The sequence below is a fragment of the Ursus arctos genome, unplaced genomic scaffold (assembly GCF_023065955.2).
Source record: "Ursus arctos isolate Adak ecotype North America unplaced genomic scaffold, UrsArc2.0 scaffold_26, whole genome shotgun sequence".
In the NCBI taxonomy this organism is placed as follows: Eukaryota; Metazoa; Chordata; class Mammalia; order Carnivora; family Ursidae; genus Ursus; species Ursus arctos.
In genome coordinates, this window is record NW_026622941.1 from 26,961,684 (window position 1) to 26,985,039 (window position 23,356).

The 23,356-nt window shown below is 40.5% G+C and overlaps 1 protein-coding gene across 1 annotated transcript in view; it reads right to left on the minus strand.

Annotated features, from left to right (window-relative positions):
- OVCH1 (ovochymase 1) overlaps window positions 1-23,356 on the minus strand; it is a 73,741-nt gene that overhangs the window by 39,027 nt on the left and 11,358 nt on the right. Inside the window, 11 exon segments of the mRNA XM_057318821.1 lie at window positions 3,698-3,840; window positions 6,761-6,956; window positions 7,386-7,464; window positions 12,973-13,068; window positions 13,070-13,148; window positions 14,173-14,232; window positions 15,938-16,081; window positions 17,096-17,192; window positions 17,979-18,109; window positions 18,213-18,353; window positions 19,518-19,651. Of these exon segments, the coding sequence (XP_057174804.1) occupies window positions 3,698-3,840; window positions 6,761-6,956; window positions 7,386-7,464; window positions 12,973-13,068; window positions 13,070-13,148; window positions 14,173-14,232; window positions 15,938-16,081; window positions 17,096-17,192; window positions 17,979-18,109; window positions 18,213-18,353; window positions 19,518-19,651 (1,300 nt within the window).

The window sequence follows — 23,356 nt, forward strand, 5'->3', positions numbered from 1 at the left end:
AAAAGAATCCTTCCATTTGCGACAACATGGATGGTCTCGAGGACAGTATGCTAAGTGAAAAGGCAGACAGCAAAAGACAAATATTGTATGCTATCGCTTATTCATGGAATCTAAAAAAGCTGAACTCAAAGAAACAAAGTAGAAGGGTAGTTTACCAGAGGCTGAGGGTGAGGAGGGGAAGATGGGGGAGATCTTGGTCAAAGCGTACAAACTTCCAGTTATAAGGTGAACAATTCTGGGGATCTAATGTACAACATGGTTACTGTGGTTAACAATACTGTATTAGATATTTAAAAGTTGCTAAGAAAGTAGATCTTAAGCGCCCTTATTAAAGGAAAGAAATGGTAATTATATGAGGTGATGGCAGTGTTGACTAACTACTGTGGTAAGCATTTCACAATACACAAGTGCACCAAATCATTACACTCTACATCTGAAACTTACACAATGTTGTATGTCAATTATAGCTCAATAAAGCTGTAAAAAAAAAAAAAAAGCCTTCAAGCATAGGATTTACATTTTAAAGTAGCCTTCCTGATTTTCAATCAGCCCCTTTATTCTTTGACAGAAATGTACCTAGAATGAAACTAAATCCTTTGTCTTCTGATTAAATAAACTGAGCTTATGACACATTTGATGTGGCTGTGTATTTTATACAAAGAATTTCACAGAAGAAATCCTAAAGTGGGAACACGGAGATAGATTCCCTTGTCTGTAATGTAGAACAATTAACATGTTCTCTGGGCCTAATTTTTTTCTATATGAAGTAAGGTTCTACTTAAGACCTCTTTCCAGTTTGTAAGTGGTCCGATAGGTCAAGTAAGGTTTGTTTTTTCTTTAAATTACTTATTCAGTACCAACACGTACCAAATAAAGAATTTTTCTTGCAATTACAAACATTCCATGATCCAGAAAGAGCCTGTCTAATTCATGTTTTATTGCCAGGGTCTATCACAGGGCCTAGGATACGGTAAATATTCAATAAGCAAATGGTACCTATTTATTTTTAAAGAATTATGCAGTGCCTACTGTGAGCTGGGCATTCTGAACAAGAGAGAGTATAAACAAATTAGATGGTGAAAATAGCTATAAAGAAAATATTTAGAGCAAAAGGTAGAGAATAAAGGCAGGAAGTGTGTGTGTGTTCACACTCTCGTGTAGGTGTATATAGTTTTGATAACATTTGAGCTGATACATGAAAGATGAGAAAGAGCTGCATTTTCAAAAGCCAGGAGGAATAGCATTTTATGCAGAACAGATATCTGGGCTAAGGCCCCAAGTTAGGCAGGATGTAGCGACTTGTATGGTCAGAACGTAATCAGTGTGGCTGAAATACATGAGCCAGAGGAGAGAAGTATGAAATAGATTGGAAAAGTCAGTAGGAACAGGACATACACTACTCTGTGAAGACAGAGTTCACCGTCTAGGTCAAAGAACTTGACACTTTAAAGACGATCTAGGATGTGTTGTGAGCAAAGCGGCATAGGATTCTGCACTGCGTCTCTGAAACTCCATGTCTCTGTATTCCAACATTCTACTTCACCTTCCTGGATGAGAAATTACATTAGCAGGTCCGTTACTTCTGAGCACACACAGGAGGGTGAAAATCAACTACCTGATAGACATACTAGCGTCCACTTTATCAAAGTTTCTGAACTCACCTTGTTAGTAATTTAGTGTTCTTTAGCTAGCCACCTTTATTAGCCAGAATCTCAACTCCTATTTTCCTCCCCTTGTCTTGGCAGCAAGTTTGATCGTGCTGCAAAGGGACAGTTGGATATAGCTGAAATAAATGCCACCCAAGATGACACCTCTGTTATGGACCTAATTCCTTCCCTAATTCTCCTCTGCTCTCTTCCTACAGAGTGAGGTGTTCCCTTAATGTCAGATGCTGTCAAACATGACCGAGACAGCCATACGTAATTTCCTTGATTTGAAGCAGAGAGAAAAACCATCCCTCAAAAGGGGAAGAATGGCATTAATTCAGAGCACTTTTCTATTTGATATTTATAGTATAGCGTTTCTGTCCTTTAGCAGATGGTGTGAGTGCCCTTCCTAGATTCCTCAAGTCTTCCAAGCCACATCCTGGCTCTGTGCCTCAGGGCTCTTCCCCTCCTCCACCCCATCCATGAGGAAGACCAGAAGTGCGGAAAGTGCAGAGGGACCAACAGACCCCTCCTCCAGCAGCCCTGGAACTATGACTTTGGGGAAGTAGTATATAAATATCCCAGTTCCCTCACCCTTGGGATGGACAAATGTGTTGCCTCCCTTTTGCATTACTGCAGGATTAAGCTCAGTTCACTCACTGTGGTAGCTGACCTCATAGCGTATCTCACGTTTCCTGCCTTCCCTTCCCTAGACTACCCTCCTGACTTTCCTACCAGCAATGTCTTCACTTCTTAAACAGACCACTGACTTGAATCTTTGTCTCAAGGTCGGCTTCTGGGGAATGCAAATTCAAATACAGAAAACAGAATTTGAATAGTACTTGACATCACGAAAGGGTTTAACCGCCATAAATTGATACTCAGTGTTAAGAGGGGACCTCCCTCCTTCTCTCTTCACATTTTCACATGGAAGGACTTCTACCTAGATTAACACTCAGTTTTCTCCCATTGGTTCTTTCTCTTGACTAAGGGGAAAACGATCAAAAAGCAGCACAGACTAGAGATTCATCCTTTCTTCCCTCTGTTTTCCAGACCGGTATGAAATGATAAACCCATAGAAGTGTATCTGCCCTGAAGACCCAGACGTTTCCATCAGTAAGCTGCCTCAAATCTAGACTAACCATTGAAGGAGGGTTACCGAGCATCAGAAACCCTTTTTGGTTGTATCTCTAAGGTCACATTCCTCACTTGGCTTCGTGGATATGAAAGCTGGTGTTTTACGATCCATTTGTCTATATTCCGTCTTCCTTTGATTTGAACTTGCCAATAGCATGCTTGTCCAACTGACATGTGAATATAACTATACCGCTTTTGTCTCTAAATAGCTGAAATTAAGCTACTGTTGGGGATTTGTTTTCCACTGCAGATGCAAACCAGTTTTTTAAAGTTTCTCATTTTCTTCATGATTATTTTATTTTAGTCTGTGGTAGAAAATTAAATGTGAGCACACAGGAGATCAATATTAATTTAACACCATAAAAACCTTAAGTCATCAGTAGGATACACTGACTTAGAATCCTTCTTTGCTTGTTCCTTTTCCCAAAGCCTTGCGTCTCTCTGAGGCCCTATGTGCTCATGGGCTCCTAGTCCCCACCTGCTCTTCTGCCTCTAGGCTGCTTCCGCCCTCTCAGCAAGTTTGGAGTAAGGCACTCACTCTTCCTGTTGTCCTACTGGCCTTCTGGAAGGGCGTGCTGTGGGGCCACCGAGTCACCTGTGCCTCCAAGGGTCTCCTCCTGTCTAAGGAGAATCTCCAGCAGATGATGCCTTTGGATCTTCCTCTGGAAATCTAAGTCTTCTCACCCAACAGAAGTCTTTCCCTCAGGGCGCCTGGGTGGCACAGCGGTTAAGCGTCTGCCTTCGGCTCAGGGCGTGATCCCGGCGTTGTGGGATCGAGCCCCACATCAGGCTCCTCCGCCGGGAGCCTGCTTCTTCCTCTCCCACTCCCCCTGCTTGTGTTCCCTCTCTCGCTGGCTGTCTCTATCTCTGTCGAATAAATAAATAAATAAATAAATCTTTAAAAAAAAAAAAAAAAAGTCTTTCCCTCCAGAGGCTGCAAAGCCAGCACACATCTTCTCTGTGAGCCCTCCTGGGGGAGAGGAGTAAGTACGCTCGCAGACCTCGCTTTCTAACACGGGCACCTGAGGCAGCTGTAAGCGCCCTGCTAGGCCGCCATCTGCTGAAGAAACGGATCCAGAAAGACAGCTTCATAATGGAGTACACAACAAATTATGGGAGAAAACATACTTAAGTTCAGACTTGCTCTGCACTCATGTAATTGCCATCACTCAGTTTCGCCTGAGCTGACGTAGATTACTGAACCAAACGATGTAAGTGTCTCACGCCGAGGTCTTCATTTTCAAGTGTGGCATCTTTGTAAAGGAATACACTGTCAGGAGAACCACATCAGAAACATTTTTTTTCTAGCTTATTTTTTATTTAAAGTTTAGTGTTTCAAATATTGCTACATGAGAGTTCAGAAAGAAAAATTCAGCAAGATATGAATTGGTATTGTACAGGATTTATATGATTATATGTTTTTTTTTAAGATTTTATTTATTTATTTAACAGAGATAGAGACAGCCAGCGAGAGAGGGAACACAAGCAGGGGGAGTGGGAGAGGAAGAAGCAGGCTCCCAGCAGAGGAGCCTGATGTGGGGCTCGATCCCAGATCGCCGGGATCACGCCCTGAGCCGAAGGCAGACCTTAACCGCTGTGCCACCCAGGCGCCCCTATATGATTATATGTTATTACATAGTGTATTTCTATATAAAATACATTATAAATGTGACATGTTTATATGCTTTCCTAATATAAACCAAAATCATATTCCTTTTTCCTCAACTGTCACTGAGAGTGATCTCAACCCCGATTTAAAAGGACGGACCATGAAGGCTAAAAGGCTAGCAATGAACACTGGGACACTCATAACTGACCCTCAGGCAGGCCCGTGTTAGCATGTCCTCGGCACGACTTAATCTATCATTTTGGATTCACGACTAATTAAAAAAAAAAACTAAATTTAGTATTAGAAATCACCTTACATTTGTATAGCACTTTCCTATTACTCAAACCCCATAACAACATTGTGAGGTGGGCTGTTCGCATACATGACCACACAGAACGCACGCACGAGAAGCCAGAGGTCTGAAAATCGGATCTCACAGCACCTGTGGGACAGAACTAGCCATTAAGCCGAGGTCGGACTCTAAAGCTTGTGCTCTTTTTAACGTACCCATCTAATACATAAACACATTTCATGTATTTAAAATCCTCTTTTTAGGGACCATCCCCACCACTATTCTCTATCATGTCTTAACATTGAGAACTCATTTTCTCTCAGATTGGAAGAATGAATTCATCTTTCACAAGACCGTAACCACCTCTCCATTGTCTGGAGGTCATGGAGGTGGTGACGGTTGAAGGTATCAGAGAATGGGTGCATTTATTCAAGGGCTTGGCAGCCGGTCGGTCAAAAACATATGCACTGAGTGTTTACTCTATGCCAGGTAAACCTGTAACTCTGGGGCAGAGTGGTGAATCAGAGACCTGATGCCATGAGCTTTCCACTCTAATGTACGAAACACTGGGGTGGAGAATGATTTTTTTTTTTTATTTTAGAGATTTTAAAAATTTATTTGAGAGAGAGTGTAGGAAAGAGCATATGAGTGAGGGGCAGGGCAGAGGGAGAGAGAGAGAACCCTCAAGCAGACTCCCCACTGAGTGCAGAGCCCAACATGGGGCTCAATCCCAGGACCCTGAGATCATGACCTGAGCTGAAGCCAAGAGCTGGCCACTTCACCGACTGCACCACCCGGGCGCCCTGGAGAATGATTACATAAGCTCATGTCAGGTACATTTGTGTGCGAGATGATAACACTGGGTCGTGCAGAAAGTGATGGAAGGGCAGTCCTGAAGCAGCAAATTGATCGGAGGAGGGAGTGCTGTGTGAGCCGCGAGCAGAGTGAGGAGGAGGCAGCTGGGAGAACAGCATGGGTGTTCCAAGGCTCAGAAAGCAGAGCAGGTGTTGCGTTTAAGAGAAAGAAAGAAGACCACCATGCCTGAAGGGGACAAAGGGAGGAAAAGAAGTTGGAGAGGTAAGTGGAGGCCAAATCACACAGAGTTTTCCAAGCCAGACTAGCAGTTCAGATTTTATTCTAAATGTTAAAAAAAAAGTCACTCAAAAATTATCAACCAAACCACGCTGATTTTAAATCCTAGCTTTGATATGTATTAGTTACAGGATCTTGGCAAGTTACTTAAATCTCTAAGCCATAACGTCCTTATTTCCAACATGGAGAGGAGAAAAATCTCATCTGGTGGCTGGGCAGACTTTAGGAAAATGCAATTTGGCCGCAGGTAATACAGAAAGCTATGATCGTGAACACCATACACAGTCAAAGATAAATTCCCCTCTCCCCAAGCTCTCAGATTCCAAATAAAGGACACATAAGCAGAAGGAAAGCATAAAAGAAAATGATCTGATACAGTGAAAAGAGGTGAAACACAAACACAAACCCACTGAGATCTGTCAGTATTTTGCTACGGCTCTAAGAACTCTGCCGTCTCGCCCAGGGGTCAGTAAACCACAGCCAGTGGGCCAAATCTGAGCCAGCCCTGGGCTTATTTAGTACAATCTGGGAACTAGTGATGGTTTGTACACTTTTACCTGGTTTTTTAAAATCCAAAAGAATATTTTGTGACATATGAATATTTTATGAAATTTAAATTCGTAAATGAACTTTATTCATAAATAAAGTTCTACTGGAACACAATCCATTCTGTTACATACGTATGTCTATGGCTGCTTTGCCCTGTAACAGCCGAGATGAATAGTCATGACAGAGAACATATGGCTTGCACAGACTAAAAACTTATGATCTGGCCCTTCACAGATCTAACCTACCTACAATTCTTCACCCTAAAGGAAAAATATAAAACAGCTCATTCTCTGATCACTTACAACTAAATCAAACATGGGTTCTAGCTTTCAGAAGGAAGAAAGGCTAAAGCAGATACTGCTTGATGTCATCTCCATGCCAAATCTGCAAAACTAACAACTGGCAGTCACGTGTATGCAAAAGTAAAACGTTTACCTTCATTAATGCTTCCCCATCCAGTCGCAGCACAGATCTCCGAGGAAAAGAGTGTGCTTTCTGGGAGACACACCAGCCTCACGATGGAGTTGAGCTCCCGAGGAGAGCCCAGCTCTATCAGGGCGATGTCGGAGTCATAGCTCCGTCTATCGAAGTCTCCGTGCCCCGCGATGTGTTTTGTCCTTCTCACCTGTTTCTGCGGCGAGCAAGCGACTTACAGGATCAAGTCAATGAGACAAACGACTTCCCTGCATAAGAGTCCAAAATAAACCTTAAGTCTCTCCATTTCCATACATCAGCAGTGAAGGGGACTCTGTACGAATTTAAAAGGGCAATCTCTGTTTACAATTTGCAGGAGGCCATGAACCGCTTTCTGAGGACTGGCAGCTCTGGAGAAACCAGGCTGTGTGCACCTGTGTACACAGACCTGACTTTGCACTTCCTGACCTTCCTCCCTTGATTCTCTGATTCAGCTGTGATCTCAGATGGTATCTTTAAATGTTGGTATGAATGGCAAGTGTAAAGTGGCATTAGGAGACGAATACTTAATGACATATTTTAGCTAAAGGCATGCCCCAGCACGTGATAACACTTAGAACACGAGCAGAATTGTCCTTAGAAACACTTCTCACCTGCTCAATTGGTTCTGCAGGGCTCTGTCATGATTCCCAGCAACAATGGTCCAGAAGAGCGGATTACTTTTCCTGGAGAAAGAACAAGGACAAAAGTCTGACATGAAGAGACATTTTCCACTTGATCTAACCCCATGTGGCTCTACCAACAGGCACTGAGTTTCGTTCAGCCAGACGTCCCAGCCACTCCCGCCTGGTGCCTGTGCGTGCTCTCCTTGCTGGGAAGGTACGCCGCACCTTCTGAGCTACCTGGAGCGTGCTTAGTTATGTATCCTGCCACCTTCTTGTGGCCCTAGAATGTCTTTGGAGCCCCTACCAAATATCACCAAAGGCTAGTTTTAAGTTGAGAAGGGAAAAAAAAAAAAAGTACAGCTGACTTTAATTTCACAGTGATGTTAAGAATACATGAAAAAAGGCGGGGCGCCTGGGTGGCTCAGTCAGTTAAGCATCTGATTTCAGCTCAAGTCATGATTTCAAGGTCCTGGGATCGAGCCCCGCATTGGGTTCCCTGCTCAGGGGGGAGACTGCTTATCCCTCTCCCTCTGCCACCTCCTAACTCACGCCCTTTCTCTCTCTCTCTCTCTCCCTCTTTCAAATAAATAAATAAAATCTTTTTTAAAAAAGAGAATACATGAAAAAAAACCCACATTTATAATAAGGTAGTTTCTGGCCTATGTTTTACTGTTGAAAGTATCCAAACATTATCTTACAGAAATACATCTCAAATTGTTCTCTTTTATCAAATCACCAGAATTAATGGAACGGAGGTTAAAAAAATGTATCAGTTCACAAAACAGGTAAAACGCACCTACGGTGTTACTTTGTGGGGGGGGGGGGGGCTGATGATTGCAAGAGGCAAAGGGAGCTGCTGGGTGTTGGCAGTATTTGGTTTCGTGATGTGGGTGCTGGTTCCAGGGGTGCTCCCTGTGTGCAAATCCTTCTAACTATAAACCTGAGATTTGCATACTTTTGATATACTTCAAAAGGATGTTAAAAAAAAAAAAACCCACAAAACTGAAATCACCATCCATTAATCTGCCACTGCAAGATTTCCAGCTGAAGAAATATCTGAGGAAAGAATTCCTCAACTGTCCCAGATATTCTGTCACTTCAGTTTGGAGATTCTTTAATTTTTCAAAACTGTTTCCTTAGGAAAAATAAAGTTACTGAAAGTATTTTTCGGTGTACTTTATTCGTAGAAGTTTCTTGATACACGTAGGCTTCTTCTCTCTAGTCATAACCATGCTCATCTCAGTTCCTTGCATGAGGGGTCTGACTTCTTCATGTGTTTCATTCTGCCTTTAGTAAGGGAGCTTGCTCAGGTAAAGTGCTTGGCAAGTACCCTGCAGACGGTAATGACTCTGGAATGGGAGCCGTTATTGCTGTTATTATCTGCCATGCACTTGAACAGAAGGATTGAACTTTATTTTCAAAGTCACCCTCTAAATTATAACTTGGTAGTAAAGAAACTTATTTCTTAAAGCCACTCTACTCCTTTATATAGAGGGTGGTGCACACAATAAAATGAAATAATAAAAATCATGGTATAGTTGATAATGGAGATCACAATTTCTAGTGAAGTTTTATGTGCACAGTCATCAACTATCCTCTAATTTGGTAGAGAGCACTGTGTAAAAAGCATATGACAGAGCAACATACGTGTTATGAGGCAACAAAGCCTGAGTTTTTCCAGTAGTGGGATGACAGCTCAAAGTAGCAAGTGATAGGCTTCTCCATCCTACCCTCCCCCTTGCTCGTAACCAAGTTTCATTTATATCCTTGGGGTCTTATCCCCCATCCAAGAATGGGACATCCACGTGGGACACTTCTGCTTTTGGAGAAGAAAGTATCACTGCTGCATTACAGAAAAAAAAAAAAGTAGCTGAAATTGCAAAAATTTAGGTTTGAGACAACGATTCCAATGTCTAACTGCAAAGTGAATTTAGTGCCCTGAAGGGAGTTAAAAATCCCAAATGAGCACAAAGACCAGTGTGGATCAGCAAAAGAAGAACACCAGTTTTCCCTAAGTTTGGAACAACATTACCTGGGAATGGATTACAAACACAAATTACGACAGACTTACAGATTCAGAAACCCTCCAGGCGATTCTGGTGTATGCTAAAGTTGGAGAACTGACACGAAGAGCAACCAGTGCCAGGCAAGCCATGGGAGGTGGTACGATGTTGCTGTCAGTGATCCTTAATGTCCTTGCAGTGCTACCCAATGAGGTCAGAGAGCCTGGCACCTGGTGACCGTCAGCAAAAATGATGTCTCCCCAGCTGGCTTATCCCACATGGCAAACTTGACTTATCAATGGATCTGGATACACAGAAGCCCCTTTCAATGGAGGATGGAGCCCTGGATGTCTACCAGGTTGATGAAGAAGAGGCCGGAGAAACAAGTGCGTGAAGAAAACAGTTGCAGAGTTCCCACAAAAGCCGGGCATGAGTGGAACGTACCCCTTTTGTTACCTGGCCTATCAAACACTTCCGTTGTAAAGAGCCATACACTGCAAGGAATAGCTTCAACAAGACATTTCTTTGGTAAAAGAAGTTAGGCAACTATGAAGAGTTAAAAAATGAGGCGCACGGACATTTTCCATATCACTATAAATAGAAAGCACAATGTTTTGTGCAAAAAATCATAAAACTATATGGTATATACAAATACTATAAAATATATACCTGTGTGCTTCAATGTTAGTAGAAAATCTGATAATTAAAACATTCTTAATATTGGTCATTTCTAAAGAGAAGGAACGGATTCATGAAATGGAGACAGTTTAGATTTTTTCTTGATAATTTTTTAACTGCCTTTTCCCACAAGAATTACTATTATAAAAATCTTTAAGTTTTTTTAGAAGAGTTTTATTTATTTGACAGAGAGAGAGAGTTAGCACAAGCAGGGGGAGCAGCAGAGGGAGAACAACTGAGCAGGGAGCCCAATGCGGGGCTTGATCCCAGGACCCTGGGATCATGACCTGAGCTGAAGGCAGATGTTAAATGACTGAGCCACCCAGGTGCCCCATAAAAATCTTTTTTTTTTTTTAAAGAAATCAAGAAATCACTGATGAAATTGCATACAAATTCCTTTTGTGGTCAACTTAAATGGTTCAAAGACATTTACGGCTGATTGTATTTATTAATCTCAACTGACTCATCAAGTTGAATGTCCACCTTATGAAGAATGGTCTTGCTATGGTCTGTTTCTTGCTGCAAGATGTCTGGTCACATAAATTCAAGAATAGACTATACTATTTGACAAGGGAATCTGCCAAAACTTCTTCTGTGCCTCAAGCTTCAATACTAATATTTGTCTTCTCCAATACACACAATTAATTTTTACTAATTAATCAGCTACTATTGAGGCTTCTTTTCCATGATACATAAAAATGAATTCAGATAGAATTAGTATAAAATGAGCATCTCCAAAGGAGGAAAGGCCTAGAGTGAATGATGTGGTATTAGACTGAGTTGGAAACATCCACATGGACTCATGTTTAGCTAAATGTAGATACAGGAAGAAAGCTACGTTTATAAAATAGGTTCATGTGCCTGGCTATATTTTCTAGTTCTGTCTGCTGAGAGGACCTAGTGCCATTAATACCCTAATAGCAACTCATACACCCGCCACTGAGACCTTGAGTTCTCATACCACTCGCCAGTCAAATAAACCAGGGCTCAGTGGAGAAATGACTGATTCCAGGACTCAGCAGGGAACATGTAAGATAAACCTGGAGCATTTTGTAGTGTCACAAATGGACACACACGAAAGACACTGAAAGAGGTGACACTGGGTCAAAGCTGGTACAATTTGAGCAACAGAATGTTATTTTATGTAGTATTATGTAGTATTTTAAAATAAATGTCCCCGAGTCCATACCGACATAAACAAATTATTTAACAAATAAATAGAGAAGAGACATATCTCCCATACAGAAAAACTTCCAACAATTTATATAAATACTCTCCACTCAAGGAAGTGGAGCTTAATACCCAATGTCTCAAGTGTCGTCTGCCCTAAGTGACTGGCTTCCAAAGAGTAAGTGTGGAAAGGAGGAAAACGTAACTATGATGGAGACACTTGGCAAATACCGCTTCAGCCAGTGCTCAAGGTTAACATCGCCAGTGATAAGTCACGCTGAGAACATGTAACCTTGAAATGACATAATAAAAATGGCATATTACTGCTGTGGTTTTCCTCCTCCCAAACCATAATCCCAATAAAACCATGAGGAAATATCAGACAAACTCCAATGGAGGGACCTTCTACAAAATAACAGATGAGTTCTCCTCAAAACTGGGAAGGTCATCAAAAACAAGGCAAGTCTGTGATACTTAGAGCCAAGAGGAGCCTTGCATGACATGCCTGCTAAATGTAATATGGTATCCTGACTGGCAAAGGCAACAGCAGCCACACACATCTTGAGACAGGACCAAGTGTAGTGGTGTAGCATGTTTGAGGAACGGGGCTGGCCCCCTGGGAGCAAGCACAGCAGTGGTCCTGTTGGGGTCAGAGAGACAGGAAGTGGTTCTTGATCATGGCTGTACTTTGGAATCATCTGAGGAGCTCACAAAAAACACAAACAATACCAGCATCCAGAACTCGCCAACAGGTGACTGACTTAGGTAGTCTGGACTGAGAATGAATCACAGTCACACATGGTCATGTGGCTTATCTATATAACAAGAGGATAAGAGCAAGTCACAGAAAAATATAAACTACAATTCTTTTACGTTATCAAAACCAAGAAAAATCAAACACTAGGCTTGTTTTAGTGATTTATAGATGTTAAAATTAAAAAAAGGAAATGTATCATAAATACAAAATTTAGCATAGGGTCTACCTCTTGGCAGGGGCAGTAGAGGGTCTTAAGAAGAGTAGATTCTTCCTAAACTGAATGGCAGGGACACATATGTTTATTTTCTATTCTTTAGACCACATATATATATATTATGTACATTTTTTCATATCATGGCATAATTCATAATTTGAAAACACTGAAAAAGTTAATCAAAATTTTAGTTCACTAGTAGTCCAGTGACCAAGGTGGTAGGTTACCCTATTGTTCTCTCCACTTTTGTAAATTATATTTTAAGAAACACAACACTAAATCAATCCGGGGGAAGTCACACTGCATGATGAGGCATCTAGAATTACTGACAAACAATAGAACGATGAGCATTTAGCTTTAAGATGAAATTAAAGGACAATGTGAGAGACGTCTTCAGGTACAGGAAGCACTATATGTGAAAGAAGAAACAGACTTAGTTCTTGTGTTCTGGAACCCCAGTAAATTTGGAACAATAGATTTCTGCTACAGAGAAGCAGACTTGTGCTCCACGTACTAATCAGAGATTGCCATAAATGGGATGAGCAATTTCAAGGTTTGATTAACATTTTCCACACTGACATTGTTCAAATAGAGGCTAGATTGCTATGGAGAAAATCACTGAAAGATTCCTGCTTTAAAATTAGTCTGGATGATTTTAGTAGTTAGATAATTATACTTATGTCCTAGGCACAGTCTATAAATACATGTGCTAAATACATTATTAAAATATCATCAGTTTCACTCACGATTGCACACAGTGGGCTTCAGTCAGAATCCAAGTGGGATTGAGGATGGCCCCTCCACACTGGTGACTGCCTAGAAACTTCACACCCACCTGCCATATAGTGGGGGCAGGCTTCTTCCCTCCCTACAATTCTTCTGGAACGCCTCTGGAGACTAAATGGAGGGATGCCATAGATGCCTATAGCAAAGAAGATGAAACCAATGACCCATCCAACTGAAATAATGAAGAACACACGCCTCCTTCAATGACTTGCAATAGCAACAGAAGTAATTCGAAAATACCAGATGAGCTTTATAAAGATACCAACTCCCAAGACCCCACCTCTGAGGAATCTGATCTTAAAAGCTTGCCTAGGTGACTCTGCTAAGCAATTAGGTTTTTAGTTATTGGTCTACAGAATAATATTTACTCATTCATTTAATAAACATTTTAGTGCTTGGTATTGCCAGGTACTCGAGATACTGCTGTTCTAGATATCAGTGATCTATCAGTGAACAGAACAAAAATCTTGGCCCCCATGGAACTCATATTCTAGTAGGAAATTTTTGTTAGTTAACAGAGCATACAAGATTCTTCATTATATATCTTTGTTTCCTCTCTCTCTCACGGTATGAAAGAAAATTACCAATCCTCAAACATGCCAAAAGCACTCAGACATCCAAATGCCTTTCCCCTGTTGGACTTAACTCAGGTGCTATTTCTCTATGGAGCCTCCTCTGACTTCCCCATAAGAGGCAGACAATTTCTCCTATTACAGTTCCCTGTACTACTTTCTATTACAGCCCATCAACTAGACCATATTCAATACGTGCATATAGAACAATGAAAGATCATAATTTTTGACCAGACACTTCAGATTACAAGTTAAAATTTGCCAGAGTGTGCTAAAATGAAACAAAAAGTTTTGTTTTCTCCCTTTGCCCAAAAATGTATAATCATATTAAATATGGAGTCTAGGAAAATATTTTAAATATTTAAGTTTGCACAGGTATAGACGAGAACAAAGGATTGCTCTCTGTACGCCTTTCTTCCAATCATAAAGCTTATTTCTTCTTCCCTCTATTTATGATTCCATATGCAAGATTCTGGAAGTTTCATGGACCTAAAATTCATTCTTCACAGCAGAGTTATATCAATGTAAAATGAGGCTTCCCAAAGAAGAAAGATTAAACACATAGTAACCGCATGACCATCAACCAACCATACGGAATAGCTTTTGCAGAAGATACAGGATTGATTTTGGGGGATGATATTGATCCAACTCGTTTTAAAGAGTCTATAAAGATTTTTTCAACTGAAAATATTTAAAGTAGTCTATACCATTTGACCCTCCTTGCTTACTAACGTTTTCACTAATACTACCTTTCCAGTACTAAATGTCGGATCCCATAGATGTGATTTATTATATATTTCTTAACATTCCTCTTGTATCTGACTCTTAAGCATTTCTTCCTTCCTTGGCTTCATGAAATCACTCTCTTGCTCTTCTTGATACATCTATGGCCATCTCTTCTCAATTTCAGACTTTTTTTTTTTCTTCAAGATCCTATCCTTCAGCTGAAAGATATTCCACAAGGTACTGTTTATAACCCTATTACTATTCATTTACATATATATGACTTCCTCATTTCTCTCTTAATCTAAGTCTTTTTTTCCGAATTCTAGAGCCAGGACTGCCAGATGTCTGCACCTGGATCTCCCACAAGCTCATAAAAATCCACTTGTCTCAAATGGAACCAATTGATTTCAACAGTGAACATGGTCTTGTTATGCTTTTCTGTATCAGTTAGTGGCTTGACTATCCATCTTTCCCCTCAGGCTAGAGTCCTAAAAATCATGCTGGATTTTTCTATTTCATATGTTACCTTTGCCACAATATACCTAATCAGGGAATAGATCTAGAATAAATTCCTACGATGACTTCTTCACTAGTCTCTTTGCATGTAAATTTACCCCTATTCTCTATCTCTACCTTCACATTACTACCAAGATTTGAATTCTGGCTCCTCCTTTTGGCAGCTACCCATGTTTGAGAACAGCTACTCAACCTCTCTGAAACCTCTCATCCCTCATCTGTGAAAAAGAGAGCAATGTATAAACCTCTTACGTTTATAAGGAGGAATAAATGTCATAATGCATGAGAAATATTTAGTTGATACCTGGTAGAGAGCAAGTAATCGATAAATGTTAGCTAGAGATCCTAGCACTCTGGTACCTAAAATTGAATGCCCTGAACCCATTATGATCTAACTCTTACCTTTTCTATAATTCTTCCCAAAATTTGAACAATATCGAATTATTTGCAGCTTTTTTTTTAAAACCTGGAACTTTTTTTTTAATTTTTAAAAAAAATTTTTAATGTTTTTTTTAAATGCTAAGTGAAATAAGTCAAGCAGAGAAAGACAATTATCATATGATTTCTCTCATCTATGGAACATAAGAACTAGGAGGATCGGTAGGGGAAGAAAGGGATAAAGGGGGGGTGATCAGAAGGGGGAATGGAGCATGACAGACTATTTGCAGCTTTTTGTCCATCACCTATTCTCTTCTACAGTAGGGTCACTGCAGATGATATTCCTTTTATCTAAGTAAAGGCTGCTTTGTTTTCTAGAATGACTGGAAAACTATTAGTCCTTCAAAACCCTGAAACATCCCAAAACACAGCTAGTTGATCTCATTTCTGAATCACATTCCCTCATTTAAATTATCTACTTTCCATATAAGGTGCTTAGGGTCTCCTTTGATCATTCAGCGGATGTAGTTTTCTTGGTTTCACCTGAGCTTCTTGTGAAAGCACAGATTCCTGGGCCCCATCACAATCTACAGAATCTAAATCTTCAGGGGTGGGCGCAGGAAACTGCATTTTTATTTTGCCACCAAGGTGATTCAAGCACCCTAATTTCAAGTACACGTGGCTAAGTGATCTTCTGTATAACTATTTTCACAAGCAAAAATCACTACTGTGCAAGCGCTTATACTCACCTGAGAGCAAAATGTGAATCTAGCCTTGAAACCCTGGAAGTTATTTTTACCGTCACTTTTAAAATGAATCACCAGCATGTTATTAGGGCTGAATATTGGAGTAGGGTTCAAGATTCCACAAAGTTTAGCTGTCAAAGTTTTAGGGAAGTTTGACTTATAGTTATAATTTAAAAAAAAAAAAATCAGAAAACAGAGGTAAAACATTATCCAATTAATTTTTTTCCAGCAATTCTGGTTTTCTTCAATTTTGGTTTATAGGCACACCTTTCCATTTCATGTGGGAGTTAAACACTAGCTTCAAGATAACTAAGTATTGTGTAATTTTATCTCACAGAAGAACACTCTACAGACAGGGTAAAGACATCTGATTTTTAGTATGCATAGAAACTTCAGTTGATTAATGAACACAATGAGAAGAGGCGAGTTAAAAATCCCAAACTTGGTATTCCTCTTTCCAAACAGAACACGGCTACACTTCATGTGAATAAGTAACACCTGCGATCTGCTTCAGCCGAAGCCCACCCTATACAGGTCCCGTTCTGCCGGATGAGGGGACTGTGCCTCTACTCACCTGCCTTGAGTACCCAAACAAACATTCCCAACCCACCTATGTTCCTGATCTCCGACCCACACCAACACTTAGCTACGGGACAGGTGGTAGGTTTTTAGGAAATGGCGGCACGACTGGAAGGGATCATTTTTTTAGACGAACTGGTAGGTCAGAAATGATAGTATATTTGAAGTGTAAGTTCCAAAAATGAACCTGTAAGACTCAAGTAGAAATTACAGCTTTAGTTGCTTCTTTTGGTTACTTTTCTTGGACATAAAAATATCAGCAATTGAAGAGATTTACAGAGAAAGGAGTTAAAAAATTTACCTTCAGTACCTGCCAAAGTGGTACTCAGCATTACTGTGGGAAAAGTTCACCTTCCAAATACTCTGAAACGCTCTCTACATCTTGCACGTTTCTATTAAAAACCTTATTGGTGAATCCGTTGTTGGCTCATGGGTTAAAGCTAAGGTTTTCTGACACAGGAGTTTCCAGAATAAGAAATCCTTATTCCCATTTGACTCTGTGGCACCCAAGGAGGCCAGTAAGTGTTGCAGCCACTCTCATGCTTTTCAGATGGAACGTTACCCACCTAACTCGTGCTCCTCTTCAGGATAAATCGTAACAGCATCATTAACACAGTTTCGGCTACATTCAGTGATAAAGTCCTCAAATTCCAACTGTACAAACTAGAAGCATAACCAGAGAAGTGGTCAAGGAACAGAAGAGATAAACTTTAAAAGCTTCCCTCTGCACATGAAAAGGTCCTCAGTTACCCCCTCCTATTCCACTGATGGAAGCGTAAGTCATGGCAGCCTCCTTGGAGAGCAATTTGGCAATGACTAGGAGGTTAAAATGTACAAGCCCTCTGACACGAAGGCCACCTCCGGGAATTACGGACATCCACATGCACCCAAAACACTGACACAGGAATGTACTAGCATTGTTGGTATGGACAAAGACTGGAAACCCACTAAATGTCTCTTAATAGGCAATTGGCTTCAGAAATTATGGATTATCACATAATATAATTTTATGCAGTTGTTAAAAAGAGCTCTGTGGACTCATTTGGAAAGATTTTTGGGATATTTTTAAGTAGAAAAAGCACTGCTAAGCAATATGAATATATGCGTGTTTGTAAGGGCTCAGAGTCTCTCTCTAGGGATACTCGAGATACGTAGCCAGTGTTCGCCATGAGGAGGCGGGATGGGAGTTAGAGGAGAAGGGGGCATACTTATCATTGCATTCTCTCTCCAACTGCTGAAACGTTTCAAACAACATATATAGATCCATATCTATCTATCTATCTATCTATCTATCTATCTATCTATCTATCTATCTATCTATCATCTATCTATAGCAAATAGAAGTTCCTAGTCATAGTGGCCATTTCCTGGTCCAGATGAAGCAAGTTCTGCCCAACCAACACAGCTAAGCTCTTGATGAAGTAGAGAGCTTCCCTGAAAGTTACTTACCTTTATAATGTGTTTCTCTGGAGCATGAAAGAAGCAATGACACCTCACATCCATGGGATACAAGTCAGAATAATCGGCAGAGTGAATTGTCCCTCGTTCCACCTGTGCAGCCACACTCCCACAGCCTGAACCTGTGGAAGTGTCAGGGAACAGCAAAGTGAAGGGCCAGAGGCATTCCCTCTTCCTTACCCCCATATCAGATAAAAACGTCAAGGAATTAAATATGGGAGATACTTGCTCCTGAGCTCTTCCGTACGGCAGTGAAGGTCAGCTCAAAGCTGCTGCCACTGTTTCCTGTCCTAGAAACGAGTGTGACTGTGGCCTCATTGGTCTCTGTCAGCAGTGGTGAAGGGAACAGACCTCCACAGACCTTACCTTAAAAGGAGAAGAGATTGAAATAGCATTAAAATGGCAGAAACTTATATGTGTTTTCCTAATATTATCTTCCAGGAACTCTCTGCTCTCAGTACACCAAACTATTTAGTGGTTAATTCTCTCACACTCTGTCAATGGTTTTATATTCCATTTGCTTTCTCAAACTCAATCTCACATGTCTCAATTCTACTCATCCTTCAGGGCCCAACTCAAAGCCCAGTTCTCATAAACTCCCCAAATACCCACTGAGGTAAGAGCTACCTTTTCTGAATCACCACAGCACATTGCCTATGCTATGTCATTTCGTACTATATGGTACACCTTTGGTTAACTCATTGAACTGTAATTTCATCAGAGCAGAGGCTATAAAAACGGCCACTCTATATATGTGTAGGGCTTGATATAATATCTGGTACATAGCTGATTCTTAACAACTGATTGGTTGAGAGAACAGTTAGTTGGTAAATAGCAGGCCTGAAGTGTGAAATCATTTAGTCCACGAATATAACCCTTGGCACAATACCTTCTCTACAGCATCCTGTCAATTTGCAAAGAGTTATTTGTCCTTACCACTGGCCCATGCTAGAGACCAAGGTCTGTACTGGCTCTAGAGACTATCAAGATACTTAACACATTTCAATTAAGGTTATTAATTATGCTTGCAGTTTGTAAGAGGTATTCTATACATGACCTGAAATGATCTGCTGTCATGAGAGAAGAGAACATTGTAAAACAATACGGAGCTCAGTGTGTACAGACATACAAATGAATATGCAGTACCTCAAAATGGTAACAGCACTTAGCTCTGGGTGGCAGGATTGTTAATGGTTTATATTTTCTTCCGTTTACTCATCTGTGTTTACCAAATTTGGCAAACACGCACCCACTTTTGTGGTTAAAAAAAAAAAAAACGTAGATATTGCCTTGAAAGGAAGTTTCGGATAGTTGTGAGATCAATGTTATTGAACTTAAGTAGGGAATAGAGAAAGCTCAGTCAATGTGCTGGTCATCGGTTCCTCTCCTACCACACACAGTCACCCCTTCCAGAAAGGGACAGTACGGAAGATGTCCTAGGGGCAGAAATCTAACTTTAGGTCTCTCTGCACATCTCTGGTTGCTTAGATACTCTAACATGACAAGTCAAAATTAATGTGACATACGTACTAATAAGCACTCCACTGCTTGATTGTAAAGACAGATAGTCATGGTCACATCCAACTTGACTTTGTATGTTTAAGCTTGTAAATTTTATCAGGACGATTTTATCTTCTGGTACCATTATTCTCCACATACATAAGCTAGATAGGGGAAGGCAGAGAAAATATAATCAATGGCACAGTCGAGTGTGACAAATAAGACCTAGTGTCTGGGCTTTAGCTCATAACTCACCAATAACAAAATTTTAAAGGCTATTAGGAGATAAAAGGCAATGGAATCCTTATGTGAGAATAATTTGTTGATGCTCAAATTGCCGGCATGAATCCAACAAATAGAGAGGTTAATTAGAGAACGACCAGAAGGCACTCTTCAACTTTCATTCAGTTATACAATGCTGGAATTCTGATCTATACATTGAAGAACCCAAGATTCATCTCTTTGTTCTAAGTTAATAGTCTAATTGAAAATTCATAATGTTCACTCAGAAGTTGAATTATGGATCATGAATTATGGATTGACCATGCTGCATATGTTAACTCTAACCAGTCACATCCTCCAAGGTCAGCCCGGGTCACAGTCCCTGCGGCTGCCATGTCATCTAATTCCCGGTAAGGTCAGCTGTGACCTTTTACTAACAGCTTTAGGAATGTGTCTAAACGTTCTGAAGGTAGTCTTACATGATTTAACACATCATCCTCCACCTTTATTTTCCTACAGGAATTCATATTATTGAAGAAAAGAAAACCCAGCAGACCATAAATCCTTAGCGTCGTCCATGTCTCACATTCATCTGAGTGCAAAGCAATCGTGCCTGGAAGCTAACACGTCAGAGCAAGCTTCTAGAACTTGACAGTCTTTATCAACCACCTTAGACCTGTGAACAGGCTCACTGCCCTCAAGTAGTAATGTTCAGGACCGCAGGAGTTATCCAACTTTTTAATGCGCAGTTTCTAAAGCCCAAACACAATAATTCTTACCAAATCTCTCCTCCCTAACCAGAAACTCCCTGGTTTGCTTTTTCAAGTCCATCATCTTGAACAGCGATATTAAAAAAAGGCTGCCTAAAATATTATTAAAAATCACTCTTTAAGCACTTCAATTTAGAAAGCAATAAGCTGTCTAGCATATTATAAAGCTCACTTTTTTTTTTTAGGCACTTCAGCTGAGAAGGCACTCCACATCTATCACCGTTCTTGAGATTCATCACACCCCTCTGAAGTGCAGGGAGAAAGTACTCCCCGTCCTCCAACTAAGAAAACTGACGTGATATTAAAGATTCATCACACCTCACACATAGTAGGAAATATACTTTGGGCTTTATGGCTTCAAAGGCAAGTACTTTCTCCTGTTCATCCAATTTTCTACCTCAAAACCTCTACCTCAGAGATAGAAAACAGATTTCAAATCCCCTGATTTATTGTTAGTGACTGCTGTGTTCAAAAGGATTCTGAGGCCTAGTCAAGCTAAGTGAGGGAGGAGGATGAAAATTAAGCATTGATTTACCTATTCGAATATTTATTGAGCTTTACTATACGCCAGACACTGTTCTAGGCTCTAAGAAATGCAATGTCTCTCATGGGCCTGGAAAGAGGGAGACCACCTGAGTGACCTGTATCTGCCATGTCTGAGAATTTAGCTACCACCTAGCAGAACTAAGATAGGCTTGGAGAAACTATAAGTCCTTGCTCCTTCTTCACATTATCTGTTTCTACCTTACCATTAATTAACTCCATCTGGAATTAATCCTTCTACCATTCTCAAGGCTGTTTAGCTTAATAGAGAAATCACTAAGTATGCAAATTGACTCCATATCTTATTACGTTTCTAAAGCACATTCCCACCCTCACCCCACCCCCCACATTTGGACATTCTAAAATCAGAAGGCTCTTAAAATGGAGTCTTACAGTTCTGTTAAACTTAGATGGAAACAATTCTTCCAGAAAGAAATTATCTTTGGTCAGTCACCTAGGAGCACTACCAACTGCATGCTACTTAATTTTTCTGCTTGAGGTGTTTCAGACTATACTGGTGGTGGACATTTTAGACAACAGACCTGCATAAGTATTAGTTTGTGATTCAAATTCTCAGATTTTAACCACCCCCCCCCACCCGGTGTCAAGGCTGAGGCTCGCAACTTTCCACGTGGGTGGGCCTGTGCCTTGTGTAGCCTTATACTGAAGGTACAGCCTTTGGTGTCCCGTCTATGTGGAAATCTCCTAATCTTGGGTATTTTTTATTTCTTTATCGATACATAAAATGCCAATGAATTTTACAACCAGTTTGTTTTAGATGTGCTGAAATACAGTATAAATTCATGCTAATACTGAATTGTAAAGTTGCTGAAAGCCTTATTCATCTCTCGTTGACCCCTTATTTTAGTTCTTACGTGCTATTACGAATCTTAACTATTTAGTCTCAACTTCATCCTCTAAACTTGAAGCAACTAAAACCTTATAAGTACTAAGAGGGCATCTAGTGTAAATTTATTTAACTTTCCTATAGGTAACCTGAAATTTTTTTTTTGCTTTCCCAGGGAAGTAATTATTCATTTTTGTTGTGTTCTCATGAAACTTCCTCCACGTATTTATACATTTCTCTTGATTCATCTCCCTTACTCCCTCTTCTCCTCATAAGCACAGTTAAGCCTAACCCATCCCCCAAACAAAACAAAACAAAACAAAACAAAACAAAACAAAACCAAAACAACCCCTGCTTCTCTCTCGAAACCTGTCCTACTACCCAAAAGCCACAGTCCCATCTTCCTCTTTCCCTTCAACTGTCTTTCTCATAGAAAACAATGGCAGGCAGCTCCATCCCTCTAGCAGGTCAAAACCCCTCAGGTTAGTCATAAGGCTCTCTCTTACAGCCCACATTTTCACCTCACTATCAAATCCTGTGGATCCACCACTTCTCACCACCGCTACTGTTACAAACCTGGTCCCAAGCCACCATGCTTACTTGGACTGTTGCGGTAACTAGTCTTTCAGCTCTTGGTCTTTCCCATCTAATGTCTATTTTCAATACAATGTGTCAGGTCACGCTCCTCATCTGCTCACCTCCTCCAACGGCTGCACATCTTACAGTAAAATCCAATGTCCTTCTTATGTCCTGTAAGTTTGGTCATGCCAACCACAACCACTTCCCCCCCTCACTTAGCTCTAGCACTCTGATCCAACGGTTCCCCAAATATACCAAAAGTTTTCCTCCCCCACACATGCCGTTCCTTCTGCAAAGAACGTTCCTTCCTAAGATGACCTGTATGATTCCCTCCTTCATCTTATTCAAGCCTTTGTTCAAATATCATCTTTCTAGTGAGGTCTTCCCTGACCACCTTCTCTAATATTGCACAACCATCCCTCTTTCTTGCTGTGTTTTTCTGCATAGAACTTACCACTTCCTACTATTATTTATAAAGTAATTCTCCACTTTCCAACTTGCCCCACAAAGTTAGTATTTTCGTCCGTTTCATTCACTGCTGTATGTCTAGCACCTAAACCAGTGCCTGACACATCTTAAAGCTTTGATAAAAATGTTTTGACTACTTGGTGAAGAAAAGATATCAGTCTTCAACAATCACTTAGTCAATTATGAATATAGCTCCTGATCCTACAATCCTATGGAATTAGCCACTAAATTTATAATATATAATAGCCACTATATTTATAATAAAATATCCGATGGCATTTTATCTGACCTCATTTTGACTTCTGCAATATCTAACACTAATAACAACCCCTTTCGCCTTGAAAGTCTTTCTTGCAGAAATCTCTTCAATACTTCATTGTTTAAGTTGAATTGCAGGTTCTCTGTGTTTGGGGGTAAACTGGCTGCCATCTGCAGTCTCT